Source organism: Oryctolagus cuniculus, chromosome 2 (assembly GCF_051225735.1).
Source record: "Oryctolagus cuniculus isolate XC-2025 breed Fujian yellow rabbit chromosome 2, ASM5122573v1, whole genome shotgun sequence".
In the NCBI taxonomy this organism is placed as follows: Eukaryota; Metazoa; Chordata; class Mammalia; order Lagomorpha; family Leporidae; genus Oryctolagus; species Oryctolagus cuniculus.
The window spans coordinates 2,699,812-2,711,896 of record NC_142868.1 but is presented as its reverse complement, the minus strand read 5'-3'; the positions used below and the strand labels follow the sequence as shown (position 1 = coordinate 2,711,896).

Genomic DNA, 12,085 nt, shown 5'->3' with positions numbered 1-12,085 from the left:
CGGCCACAACTAGCAACTCATCCGCCTACTCTGTCAGCTACCCATCCCCCACCCAGCCATCCACTAACCAATCCATCCATCAACCTACCCTCCCTCCCCCTCCACTCATCCACCTGCCTATCCACCCACCCACCCCTCCCTGCGCACGTCAGTCCACTCCTGGGCCGCTGATGCACCTGCTTACCCGGCCAGCCTCCTCCGCCCACCCCGCCCTCCGTCTCCCCCTGCTCACCACTTGCTCCTTCAGCCAGGACGCTCCTCCCCTCCTGGGGACCTGGGGGGCGTGGAATGACCTCTGACATGCCCTGGTCTTTCAGGAGCCCACGGGCCAGGGCCGCGGAGGCCGACAGGTGGATGAACCATTTTGAACAGTCCCCTCCCCCATCGGGAGATTCGCCATCAGAGGGCCCCGCTGGGCGTCACCTCCCTGAGACTCGTTCAAAGCCCCAGGAGGGAGCAGCCTTGAACCCCACTTTCCAGAGAAAGAGGGGGTCCCCATAGCGTTTGCTGCTATGGACGGAGCAGAAAAGTGGGGGGCCGGGCTTGCACTGCGTGACTGCCGTGGGGAAAAACGAGACAGGAAAAAAAAATAGAAAAAAGGACCAAAGAAGGAAAAATTAAAAAAGACAAAGGTGGCGCCGGGAGCCCTCCGGCAGCTGGTGCCTGTCCCTGCCCCGGCCCCACCACGGGGCCTGCTCCCGCCTGTGCTCCTCGCCCTCTCATTTCCACGCTTCTCCTCTCCAGCCACGGAGAGCTGACGCTGACGCGGTGCAAGGAGAGACGGCTGGGCCCCAAAGGCTGTGCTGAGAGCCAGGCTCAGGGGCTCGGCGGGCCTGGCCGCGGATGCCAGCTTGGCCGCTGACCAGTCCCCTCAGCACCAGGCCACTGCTTCCCGTCCACGATGATGAGAGCCTCAGAGATTCTCGGGGAAGGCGAGGCCTTTACCCAGAGCCCAGCTGCTCAAGTGCCAACCAGCCTGGGTCGCCACACCGGGTGTCGCCAACCGGCCTGGGTCGCCACACCGGGTGTCGCCAACCGGCCTGGGTCGCCACACACACGCACGCCGGCCCAGCAGCCCTGGCCAGCTCACAGCCGGAGGCCCCTTGCTCCAAAGCAGAGAGGGGCTTTGGGTCAGTACTGGCGCCAGTGTCAGCAGAGTCAGGCCCACGGAGCACAGCGCCCCCCGGGGGTCTGAACAGGCCCCGAACGGCAAGCATGCCGGCTACTAAGCATCTTGGTGCTTACGCTGCCTTAAAGAATGCAATGGCCCCGGAACTCAGCCCAGTCACCGGAACCCCAAGGGAGGCTGGGGATTCTGGCGGCGGCCAGGTGGGCTCGGCCACGGCTGCAGACCCCAGCTCCTGCCAGAGTCCCTGCTTCAGGCTGCACTTCCACTGCAGCTCCCTGCTGACGCGCGCGCCGGCAGGCAGCAGGCGGTGCTCAAGTACACGGGCCCTGCCGCCCCGTGGGAGACCCGGCCGGAGCCCCTGGCCCCTGCTCCTGGCCCCTGGCCCCTGCTCCTGGCCCCAGCCCCTGCTCCTGGCCCCTGCTCCTGGCCCCTGGCCCCTGCTCCTGGCCCCTGTGCAGCCCTGGCCCCTGGCTCCTGCTCCTGTGCAGCCCTGGCCCCTGCTCCTGGCCCCTGGCCCCTGGCCCCTGGCTCCTGCTCCTGGCCCCTGGCCCCTGGCCCCTGGCCCCTGGCTCCTGCTCCTGGCCCCTGGCTCCTGCTCCTGGCTCCTGGCTCCTGGCTCCTGTGCAGCCCTGGCTCCTGGCCCCTGGCTCCTGGCTCCTGGCTCCTGTGCAGTCCTGGCCCTTGCAGGCACCTGGGGAGCGAACCAGCAGACGGCGCACCTGTCTGTCTCAGATAACAACCCAGGAACCGACGGCCGCTCACCTCGGCTACGCCCCTCTGTCCCCTCAGAGGAGACTGGAAAGGTCAGCTTCCCAGAGGGGGCGGGGCTGCCGTGGGCGCTGCACGCACACCTGTGAGGGGGCGGGGCTGCCGTGGGCCCTGCACGCATGCCTGTGCACGCACGCTTCCGACGGGCCATACTCTGTCTGTACAAACAAAGCGTCTCAAATGCGAGTACCGGAAACCAACGCATCCTAAGGCACCCAAAGGAGGCTTGGTTCAAGAGAGCACAGCTCCGACACCGGGGCCTGGCTCCGCGGCAGCCATGCGCCGTCCCCGAGGCCCTCTGCGTCCGAGTCAGGCGCAGGCGCTGTTGCCTTTGTCTCCAAAAACCTGGCCTGGCTCTTGGCAGCGCAGGCGCGCTATAAATCCTGTCTTGCATGGGTCAATGTCCCCAAAGTGCAGCGACAAAAGGGACTCACTTGGGGCTGCGTCAGATAGGAAATAACTTGTGTTTGGGTAGGAGACTCATTTGTCAAACACGCACATACATGCAGGCACACACACACATGCACGCGTGTATGCACACACATGCATACACACGTGTGCGTATATGCACACACACTCACACACATGCACACACACAGGCGACCACTGGCGACAGCAGTTTCGTCTGCACTGGACAGAAGCTCCCGTCTCGGGCCTGGCTGACACAGAGGGCGCCTCGTGACCCGACCGCTGCCCCTGCACTGCGCGCGCCTCCCTCGCGTGGGCGCTGCTCTGAGACGGAGCGGGGCAGACAACGCTGGGTTAGGCTGCCCGCCGTGTGCCCCGAGCACGGACCTCACGGCCTCCCACGCAGGCTGCTCGCCGGGCCTCAGGACAGAGAGCCTCAGCAGAGCCTCCCTGCCTTCAGCTGGCGCTCGGCTCCCCGCCTTTCACCCAGAGGCGCTGGCCCGGGCCTCACGAGGTCCCTGGGGTCCGAGCACGTCCCCGGCTCTGGAGCGCTGTGCTCCGAGCGTCATCTCCGGTTGGAAGACAGTGGCAAAGCCACCGTTTGGTGCAAGCCAGGGGGCCCAACTCATTCCCCCCCCCCCCCGCCAAGAAACGCACGCGGCACTGGGCTTACTGCCCCCCGGGAGAGCACGCATCGAAGACACTGCTCAGACTTGTCAGCCGGCCACGGGAAGCCCCTTCTAGGGGTCCCCTGGCGGTGGGTGTGCAGAGGCCATGTGTCTGGGTGCCTGCCACAGCTTCCAGGGGCATGGGCTCTTCCCATCTCTGGCCACGGCACTTTCCAGTGCAGGAGGGGTCCCCATGTGCCCCGCCCCATGGGGTCCTCCGCAGCAGCCCGGGCGGAGGGCGGGGCGCGGGGCAGAGGAGGAAGCAGAGGCCCAGGACGGTGCCGCCGTCCCCAGCAGTGCCCAGAAATCCACTCCGATTCCTGCCCGTGGCCCAAACCCCTGCACGCCTGTGACAGGTAGGCTCCTGTGGGGTGCGGCTGGAGGACAGAGGGCCATGAGACACCTCCCCCGCCCCCACTGCTCCCCGCGTGCAGCCCTGCTTGCTGATGAGCTGAGTGGTGCATTCTCACGTCAGGGAGTCCCAATGCCCAGGCCCTGGTTCTAAGGGCTGACAGCTCAGCTCTCCAACCATCGGGCCTGGATCAGGGCGTGGGCCGCGCTCTCTGGGCTGCTCCCCCCGTAGGAGCAGAGCAGGAGCCAGCACACCAGGGTCTCGGCTGCCAGCCGCCAGCCCAGGCTGCGTCGGCGTGGACTGGCCTTACGTCCATGACATGTCCTCAAGCAGACAGGAGGCCTCCCAGGAGCCTGCCCCCCCCACACCCCCAGAACCTGACACAGGAGCCATTCAGGAGGAGCAAGGCATGAGGACAGGCATGCGGGGCAAACCATGCAGTGGGGGGAGTCCGACTGTACCATGCTGCTTGTAGATAGGGGGCTTCCTATAGATGTTATCTCTCATGCCAGTGTCTGGGGAGAAGAAAGAAGAGAGAGGGCAGGGCAGGGGTGAGCAGGTGCGCTGTGCAGGTCCCTACTGCTGCCTTGGTCAGCAGCCGTCACTCACCCAGACTCCGAACCACGGGGGGATGGGACGGGGGGCCCGCACCCCACACCGAGCACCCCCGCAGGGGTCAGGGAGGGAGCTGGCCCGGGGCGGGGGGTGGCAGCCAGCAAGAGCCTCGGGCCACCCAGATGCAGCCAGCGCAGACGGCCCCTCCATCGGTCCCTCTGGTGCCACCACGTCTCTCTGGTGCCCGTGGGGCTTGGGGACAAAGGGACACACCTCAGCCTGGGGCCACGCAAACCCATCTGGTGATTTTGCACTGAATCTCAGAGTCTGGGGAGCGATGGAGAGGCCTGGGCGGAGGGGAGGCCCGCGGAGTCGGGGCAGGGGCCACACCTGCTCGGACGGCGCAGAGCCTACCTGGGACGTGGAAGTGGCGAGGCGCCTGCTGGTAGGTGGAGGAGGGAGGCCTGCCGTCGGACAGCACCGAGAGGCTGGGGGTGCTCCGGCCACCTTCACTGCCTCCAGACGGAAGAGCAGAGAGCGGAGAGCGGAGAGCGGAGAGGGGCGGGGGAGAAGCAGAGTAGAGGATTTCAAGCACAGAAGCCTCATTGCGCGGGCCCGTCTCTCCTGCCCGGTGCAGCAGCCCAGCCCTCTGCCCAGGGCTGGGGCTGGGGCCCAGGGACAGCTAATCCAACCTCGGGTCACAGCTTGCGAGTTTGCGGTGGGCCTGGCCGCCTGGGCAGAGTCCCCGGACGTCCAGGGCCTGCGCTGTGGCGCCCCCAGGCTGCCACACGGGGAGCGGCGAGCAGCAGAGCTCAGTCGCCTTCTGCCCAGGCTGAGCCGTTTCTGACCAGGGCAGTGGGAACCCCCCGCCCCCCACTCTTCCCGTCTGTGGACAAGGTTGGATTAGCACGTCACTCATGCGGGCAGCAGAGCTACCTGACTGAACGCCCGCCTGCCCCCACACACCTGTCGGGGAGTGACGGATGGACAGAATGCGATGGCCACTGGACAGCAACACGCTCCTACGCATGCGCCTCCCGCCCCTCCCCGTGGGTGGGCCACGTTAGAGGACGGCCCTGGAGTGACCTTGCACTGAACATCCACCCCGGGGGGGCGCTGGCCGGGCCTGGAGGAGGACTGAGGTGGGAGCACCCAGGGGCCGGCTCGGAGGGAGCTTCTGCCTGGGCGGGGGTGGGGTGCTGCAGGGGGCTGTGCAGGGGCCTGGGCTCAGCTCCAGAGGACCCCACAGAGGGGCCTGACGACCCCAACCCTGAGCAGCTGTCCTGCCTGGCAGGGGCACTGATGCCCACCGATACCACGGCAACTTCAGAGTGTCCGCCCTCGGGGACAGCCCAGAACCTTCTGGCACTCCACCTGCGTCTGCAGGTCCTGCACCTCCTGCTGGACATCAAGCTCGGGAAGCCAGGGTCCCTCCCAGCCACGGAGGCTGTGGCGAGGCCTGTCCGCGAGGAAGCGGACACAACCGGAGCGCAGCCTGCGATTACGTGGGCTCCGGCACAGCTGGAGGCGGCGCAGGTGAGGCGCAGGCGAGGCCCGCGTGCTCTGGGCACGGCCTGCCGGCTCCCGGAGGCCCCTACTGGCCCATCTCCTTCTCCCCACCTACAGTTCACGGCCCTGTCCCCCCCAGGGTGCGCCCTCGGCAGCAGCCACGCTGGCCTCTCGGGCCCCCCTGAGCTCTGGGCTCTGCCTGAGACACGGCCACGTCCTCTCCTCCCGGGGAGCCACTGCCAAGGCTCTGGGTGCAGGCACAGGCTCCAGGCGCACACGACGGCCGCCTGCCTGTCCCCTCCCTTCCTCTGTGGCTTCCTTGGGACCAAACGCATTGCTCACATTGGCGGTGCCACCTGCAGCAGGCCCAGGACAGCTCCGCGGGGGGCCACCGTTGGGGACGAAAGGCCTGGTCCTGTGACACTGGCTGGGTCTGTGCCTGCAGGCAGAGGTCGGCTTCCTCCTCTGTGGGCAAGCCTCAGCCGCTGCCGCGGGCCTGGCTGTGCGGTGGCCCCAAGGCCACGGAGCCCCCTTCCGACAGCGCTCCGGCTCCCCCAAGGGGCTCCTGTCAGGTGCTCCTGACCTCTGCTGGGAGGGGCCTTCCAGCACCCGATGCCCTTGTGGGAGGGGCAGCCCCAGCCCCTGCCTCCCCCTCCCCTTCCTCACATAAGTGCTTTGATGCAGGGCTCCGGCCGGTATGGCGGGCTCCTGCCCTGCTCCCTGCCCGACACCACCACTTAAACACCAGGCTCCCAGTGGCTGTCACCGGGCTGTACCGAATGCCCCTTCTCTGTGCTGGGGTCCTGTCGGCCATCACCTGTCCCTTGGCCTCTCTTGGCTGGGACAGTTTTGCAGGCTTCACAGTTGGGAGAGTGACTGTCGGGCGATTTCATGGGAGGTGCTCGGCGGGGTCTGGTTGCTGGTTCTCTCACGGCGACGTGGGCCAGCTGCAGCCCACGGTGTCGGGGCACCCACCCCCGAGGCCTCCCCCTGTGGGGCTGCAGAGTCAGGGAGGGGCTGGGCCTGCCTCCTTGCAGATTGAGCTGCCCCACAGGTGCAGGGACCTGGCTGACCCCACTGTCGGCTGCTTCCACGGCCGGCTGCCAGGGTGGACACTGATGGCTGAGCTACCATCGCCCTGTGACCCGGGGCCATGGCACCCATTTCTTGCTCAGAGCTCTGGGATCTGGCCCTTGTTGAACTTGCCAAGGTGTCGCTGAGTGAGGCCAGCCCACAGCCACAGGCAAGGGCCTGCTGGGACTGTGACCCGGGCACGGGCCAGCCACGTTGTGCACACCCTGCTGTCTCCTGTCTGATTCACCCACAACAATCCCCTGTGACAGACGAGGGTCCTGTTTGAGAGCGGAGGGGGTGGGTCCTTCAGTAGACATGGGGCCCAATGAGGGGGGGCCATGGGCCTTGCCTCGTGGCTCCCACCCTGAAGCCTCTCCCTCCATCTGTCTCACGTTGTGTGGCCAAACGTTGTGTGGCCAAATGTCGCGTGGCCAAACGGCTTTCACAGCCTCTACTGCCCTCAGTGCCCACGCCTGCCTGTCCCTGTGGCCTGCTCCTTAAAGGTGAGAGGTCAGCTGAAACCACACACTTGCCTAGAGACGCACGCGGGGCCGACACACTACAGTGCAAATGACCGCCGCTGGGGCTCACGTGTGGCTGGGTGGGGCCGGGCGCTCGGCTCTGCGCCCCGCTTTGGGATCTGAGCAGTGACTTCTCCCCCAGGGTAAGTTCTGGGAAGAGGCTGGGAGCTCAGGTAGCCTTGGGACGCAGGCAGGGGACAGAGTGGAGGGGGCCGGCTCCCCTGCTCTGACACTGCAGAGGGGGACACGGGTCTCATCGGATTTCTGAACTCGGCACTGGTGGCCGAAGCGGTCAGAAAGGAACAGGGCAGAGCCTGGCGTCGGAGGTGGTGAAGCCAGCGGCGGGGCCAGGATACCTCGTCCCCCGCCCCGAGTAGGACTCCAGGAGGCGCCCTCAAGGGGGTCTGAACTCTGCTTTGGGGACAGCCCCGGTGGCACCTCTGCATTCTCTCCCTGCAGGGGTAAAGGGGAGGGGAGTCAGGCTGGGACATGGGCTCCTTGCAAGGACCCTGCAGGCCTGGGTGCTGAGATCCAGACGGCGGACGCCCAGAAGGGCCCAGGAGGAGAGGGCTGCGGGGCTGCGCTCTGGCTCTGCGCCCCATGCTGCGTGTGGGGCTGCACACAGCGGCTGCCTGACACATCCACTGCCCCAGCCCCTGCCCCAGCCCAGCCACAGCCCCTGCCCCAGCGGACTTCTGGGCAGCGGAGAAGCTGGACGTCCTGAGAAGACCCGGGCTCGCTCCCGAGCGTGTCCCCGGGGGCTCCTGCAGGCCACGCGCAGGCCCAGGGGCCCGGACCCCTGCCGACTGCTCTCTCCCGCTCCCAGAGCCCGCCATCTGGGGCTCTGCTTTTTCTCAGAAGTCAATGCACTCCCAGGCCCCAGACCAGGGGGTAGGACGATGACCAGGGACTCGTCTCGGTGAACCGACAGGGCCGAGCAAAGATGTGACAACAGAGCGCCAGTGGTGCACAGTTCACAGGGTCCCCGAGGGACGGCCATCGAACCAGGAGGGGACCCGCTGGCCTCCCTGCTCCCCGCCCCCGCGGGGTAGCACAGGCTGGGATGGGCAGGAGGCGCCAAGGATGGGGACCTCCAGAACATCGCTGTGGCTGCCTCGAGCCCTCGGCGGGTCTCTGGAAAGTGTACCCCTCAGTGGGCTGCGGAACGAACCCCGCGGTCCAGCAGGCTGAGCGGACAGCTCGGCAGAGGCAGCACTGGGCCCTGGCGAGGCCGCTCCTCCCGGCAGGCGTCTGGCCTCTCCTCCCAGCATGAACACAGACAGCGAGACTGGCCGGTCTGCGGTCCCTGCTCTCTCACAAGGCAGCCCCAGCGGACGACGGCTCTACCCCAGGACCTCATCATGCCTTGACCACCTTCAGCTACAGTCTCGGGGGGCCGGGGCCGTGATGCAGCCCACCGTGAGCTCGCCATCTCCTGGTAAACACCCACACAGGTGCCATGCAGGGTCTGAATCCTGGTTAGAGCAGCCCGGTCCCGTCGGGCAGCCGGGACCTCTCCCGGCCCTTTCTAGCCCACAGCAGGGCCACCACGGGAGGCCAAGAGAGATGCCGTGGGTACAGACTCCTAGCAGAAAGCTGGGGGCCCGCGGCCAGCAAGTCCTGGTCTCTGCCTGCAGCTGCTCCCACCCCCAGCCCCTCCACCTGCTCCGTTAGATGACACGTTGTTACCTATGTCCTCCGCCTGGGGACACTCACACACCGACAGGAACGGAGCCGGACGCACAGAGACACACACAGCGAGGGGCACAGGGCACGAGACACGGATCCAGGAGGCCATGCGGCGGACAAGGACACGCACACACGGACGCCGGCCGGGACGCCCTCCGAGCACCCCAGCCCGCGGCCCTGCGCGCCTTACCTCGGAAGTAAGGGATGTAATGATGTCTGAACACAGATGTAGGGCTTGGGTGTTGGGACAGGGAGAGGCAGCTACTGGTACCGACACTCACAGTACCAGCTATGGGGCAACAGAGAGCAAGAACAGTCAGCCAGGGCCCGCGACCACAGCCACCGACCAGCCCAAGCCCCGTGCCGCCCCGGCCGCGAGCCTCCTCTCCTCTCCTCTCTCGAGGAAGGCACAACCCTTCGAGCGTCCTGAAGGGGGCGCCACCAGACAGGCTGGGGACCACTCGGCTCCTGCTGTGGAGCGAGGACACCCTGCCCGCCTGCTGTCCCACTTCGGGATCAAGGACCTGGGTGCAGGGCAGTGGCCAGGGGGTCAGGGTCTGGCCCGTCACCGCCGCCCTCTCTGGGCCTCTGCACAGCTGGGCTCTCTGGGGCTCGGAGGACGAGCCCAGCCCAGCCTGACGGTGCGGTGGTCAGCGCTCAGCTCAGCAAAGGGGCCGTGCAGGACGGGCTCAGGAAAGCCGGCCGCCGCTCACCCGTCTGCTCACTCGCTCCTCGCTCACCCCTCGCTCACCCCTCGCTCACTTGCTCACTTGCGCCTTCAGGCAAACCTGCACTTGCCCCTTCATCCACTTGCCCCCCCCCCCCCCCCGTTAGCTCCCCCACTGGTTCGCTCCCTCAGCAGCCGCCACTTTCCCAGCATTCACCGAGCAGGTGCCCCAGGCACACTGAAGGAGTCAATGGCGAGGACTTGCGAATGGCTGAGTTTCGATCCCACACAGCCTGCAGAACCAAGAGCTGCAGTGTGTGCCTGCGGAAACGGCTCGTGCACAGCTGGCCAGCGGCAAGCGGCCGGAACGGCCCCAGGCGGGCAGCGGCCCTCGGGCCTCGACGCAGGCAGGGTGGAGGGGGGGCGGTGCTGAGAGGGCAAGGCGGGGCTGGGCACAGGCAGGCGTGAGGGGGCGTGGGCGGCGGGGACCTGCCGAGGCTCCCCCCGGGCGGGAGGAGCCTGCCGGGGGCCTCTCGGTGTGCCTCCCAGGACTCGGCTGTCTGGCGGGACCACCTGGCAACAGCACACCCTGACTGCACGGCTCAGCCGCCGGGGCTGCTTGTCAGCCTCCCGTGAGCTCGGAACGGGCTGAAGTCCGCTTCCCTGCGGCCTCTGCTACTTCATCTTCCCGCACCTCCGCGACTGAGACCCCCACCCCCGCTGATTCTAAGTGCTTGGGGGACCCTGCGTGTCACCGACTGGCTCCCCCAAGCAGCAGGCAGGCGGCCCCCACCCCAGCACGAGGAGGACTCCGCCTGTCCGTCGCTAAGCTGCCGGGCTCTCCACCATCTCCCTGCCGGCCAGCCCTGCCCCGTCCGGTTCCTGCAGAAAGGGCTTTTGCTAACAGGATAACGACATGGGGCAGCTGCAGCAGGGGTCAGTACCTGGACGGCTGTAGTGCTGCGGCGACCGCAACGTCGGGGTGTAGCGCCCGAGGCTCACCGAGCCGGTGGAGCTCGGGCTGGAGGTCCGGCACTGCTTATAGGACCGGTCATCCTGGTCCCCCTGGAGGGAAGACACGGCTGTGAACGCCCCGGGCCGGAGCGCTGCCCACCCTCCCCTTGGCATGTGGCCTCCCGACCCCAGCGGCTGGGCTGAGTCAGAGCTCCCCGCACCTGCCAGGCACAGCCGAGAGCCAGGTGGGGCCCGCTGCACACTGGCCTGCCCTTTGACTGAACGAGCATGGTCCCTCCCTTGGCCTTGGCCTGACCACCCCCCCCACACACACACACGTGGCAGAAGCACCCGGCCTCTAAGGGGAAGGGAGGAGGTGAGAGCCTGGCTGACTTAGACCCCTGAGGACAGGCGAGGACAGGCGTCACAGCCCCCATGCACGCGAGAAGGGGCGCGCGTGTGGAGCGGTCAGAGCGGGCGGTGGTGTATCCTGCGGGGGGTGGGCCTGCCGCCCGGCCCCTCACACCTGTGCCAGAGTGAGCAGGGGCCTCACGGCTCCCCAGTCCTTAGGGCTCCCCTCCCTAGCACCTGTGTCCATCACCACAGCCCTGTGCCTCCCCTGGGCCCCTGGAGCTGTCTGGCCCCCAGGGCGGGCGTGCCCTCCCCTGGACCTGCTGTGTCGTCCCCTCTGGGCTGGCCGGCACACCCCTTACCCGTGTCCCGGTCCAGCCTGAACAGGGGGCTCGCCGGCTATGGCGGGCTTGGCAGCCTGTGTGAGCCAGCCGTGAGCCCATGCATGTGTGGCCGTGGCTGTGACCGTGGCCTTCCCGGGCCCAGGGCTTGTGGCCCAGCTGCCTCCGGCTCTTGGGCAGCACAGGCCCCTTCTCCACAGGGGGCCGGGCAAGGAGAAGCCAGCCGGGGCCTCCGTGCCAGACTCTGAGCCCCAGGAGTTTTGGGGTCAGGGGGGGCCCTGGCTGGGAAGCAGAGGAGGGGCTTTCCAGGCCACTCCTGAGGGTGGGCTGGGGAGCCCTGAGGGCGGGCGGGGCAGGAGCCTGCAGGCGGCAGAGGGCGGCTGAGTCCCGGCCCCAGCAACGGCCTCCAGGACAGAGGCCTGAGGGCTGCAGGGTCTCCGCGGCCTGTGTCCACGGTGCACACGGGGTCCAGCTCAGGGTCTCAGCCCGACATGGGACGGGCGGGGGGGGCTTGCCGCGAGACCAGGCCCTTGTGCACACGTAAAGCACATGTGCACGCAGGGGCTGACACCCTCCCCCAGCCTGGGCAGAGAAGGGAGGTCACGGGACCCAGGTGCACCCGAGGTTCCCAGGAACTGCCAGGCCCAGCAGGTGGGGGAGGGGCACAGGGGTGGGGCACAGGCTCTGCGCTCCCCCCCCACCGTGGGCTGGAACTCGCCCCCAGGCCTGTGCCCCTGCTGGCCTGACTTCACAGAGGCCAGCCGTGGAAAGTGAGTGAACATGAGGGGACTTCAAAAAGCGTGTGCGGGGCGGGGACACGGGGCTGCATGTGGAGGAGGCGGGGTAGAGAGCCGGCACCCGGGGGGAGGTGGGGTAGAGAGCTGGCACCCGGGAGGAGGCGGGTAGAGAGAGCCGGTACCCAGAGGGAGGCAGGGTAGAGAGAGCCGGCACCCGGGGGGAGGCGGGGTAGAGAGCCGGCACCTGGGAGGAGGCGGGGTAGAGAGCTGGCACCCGGGGGGAGGCGGGGTAGAGAGCCGGCACCCGGGGGGAGGCGGGTAGAGAGAGCCGGTACCCAGAGGGAGGCAGGGTAGAGAGAGCC

The 12,085-nt window shown here is 67.7% G+C and overlaps 1 protein-coding gene across 8 annotated transcripts in view; it reads right to left on the bottom strand.

Moving 5' to 3' along the window:
* The window catches only part of ABLIM2 (actin binding LIM protein family member 2), a 112,687-nt gene that overhangs the window by 30,774 nt on the left and 69,828 nt on the right, over positions 1-12,085 (bottom strand). For 5 of the 8 annotated variants that reach the window (XR_016228646.1, XR_016228653.1, XR_016228642.1 and 2 more), the window contains 4 exons: positions 10,285-10,405; positions 8,864-8,962; positions 4,295-4,396; positions 3,787-3,840 (listed from right to left, as the gene is read on the bottom strand). Coding sequence is in view for 1 of the 8 variants with exons in the window: in XM_070068010.2 (XP_069924111.1) it covers positions 3,787-3,840; positions 4,295-4,396; positions 8,864-8,962; positions 10,285-10,405 (376 nt within the window). In the remaining 7 variants the exon portion in view is untranslated. The remainder of the gene's footprint in view (positions 1-3,786; positions 3,841-4,294; positions 4,397-8,863; positions 8,963-10,284; positions 10,406-12,085) is intronic. The other 3 variants (XR_016228650.1, XR_016228648.1, XR_016228645.1) reach the window with 2 other exon arrangements.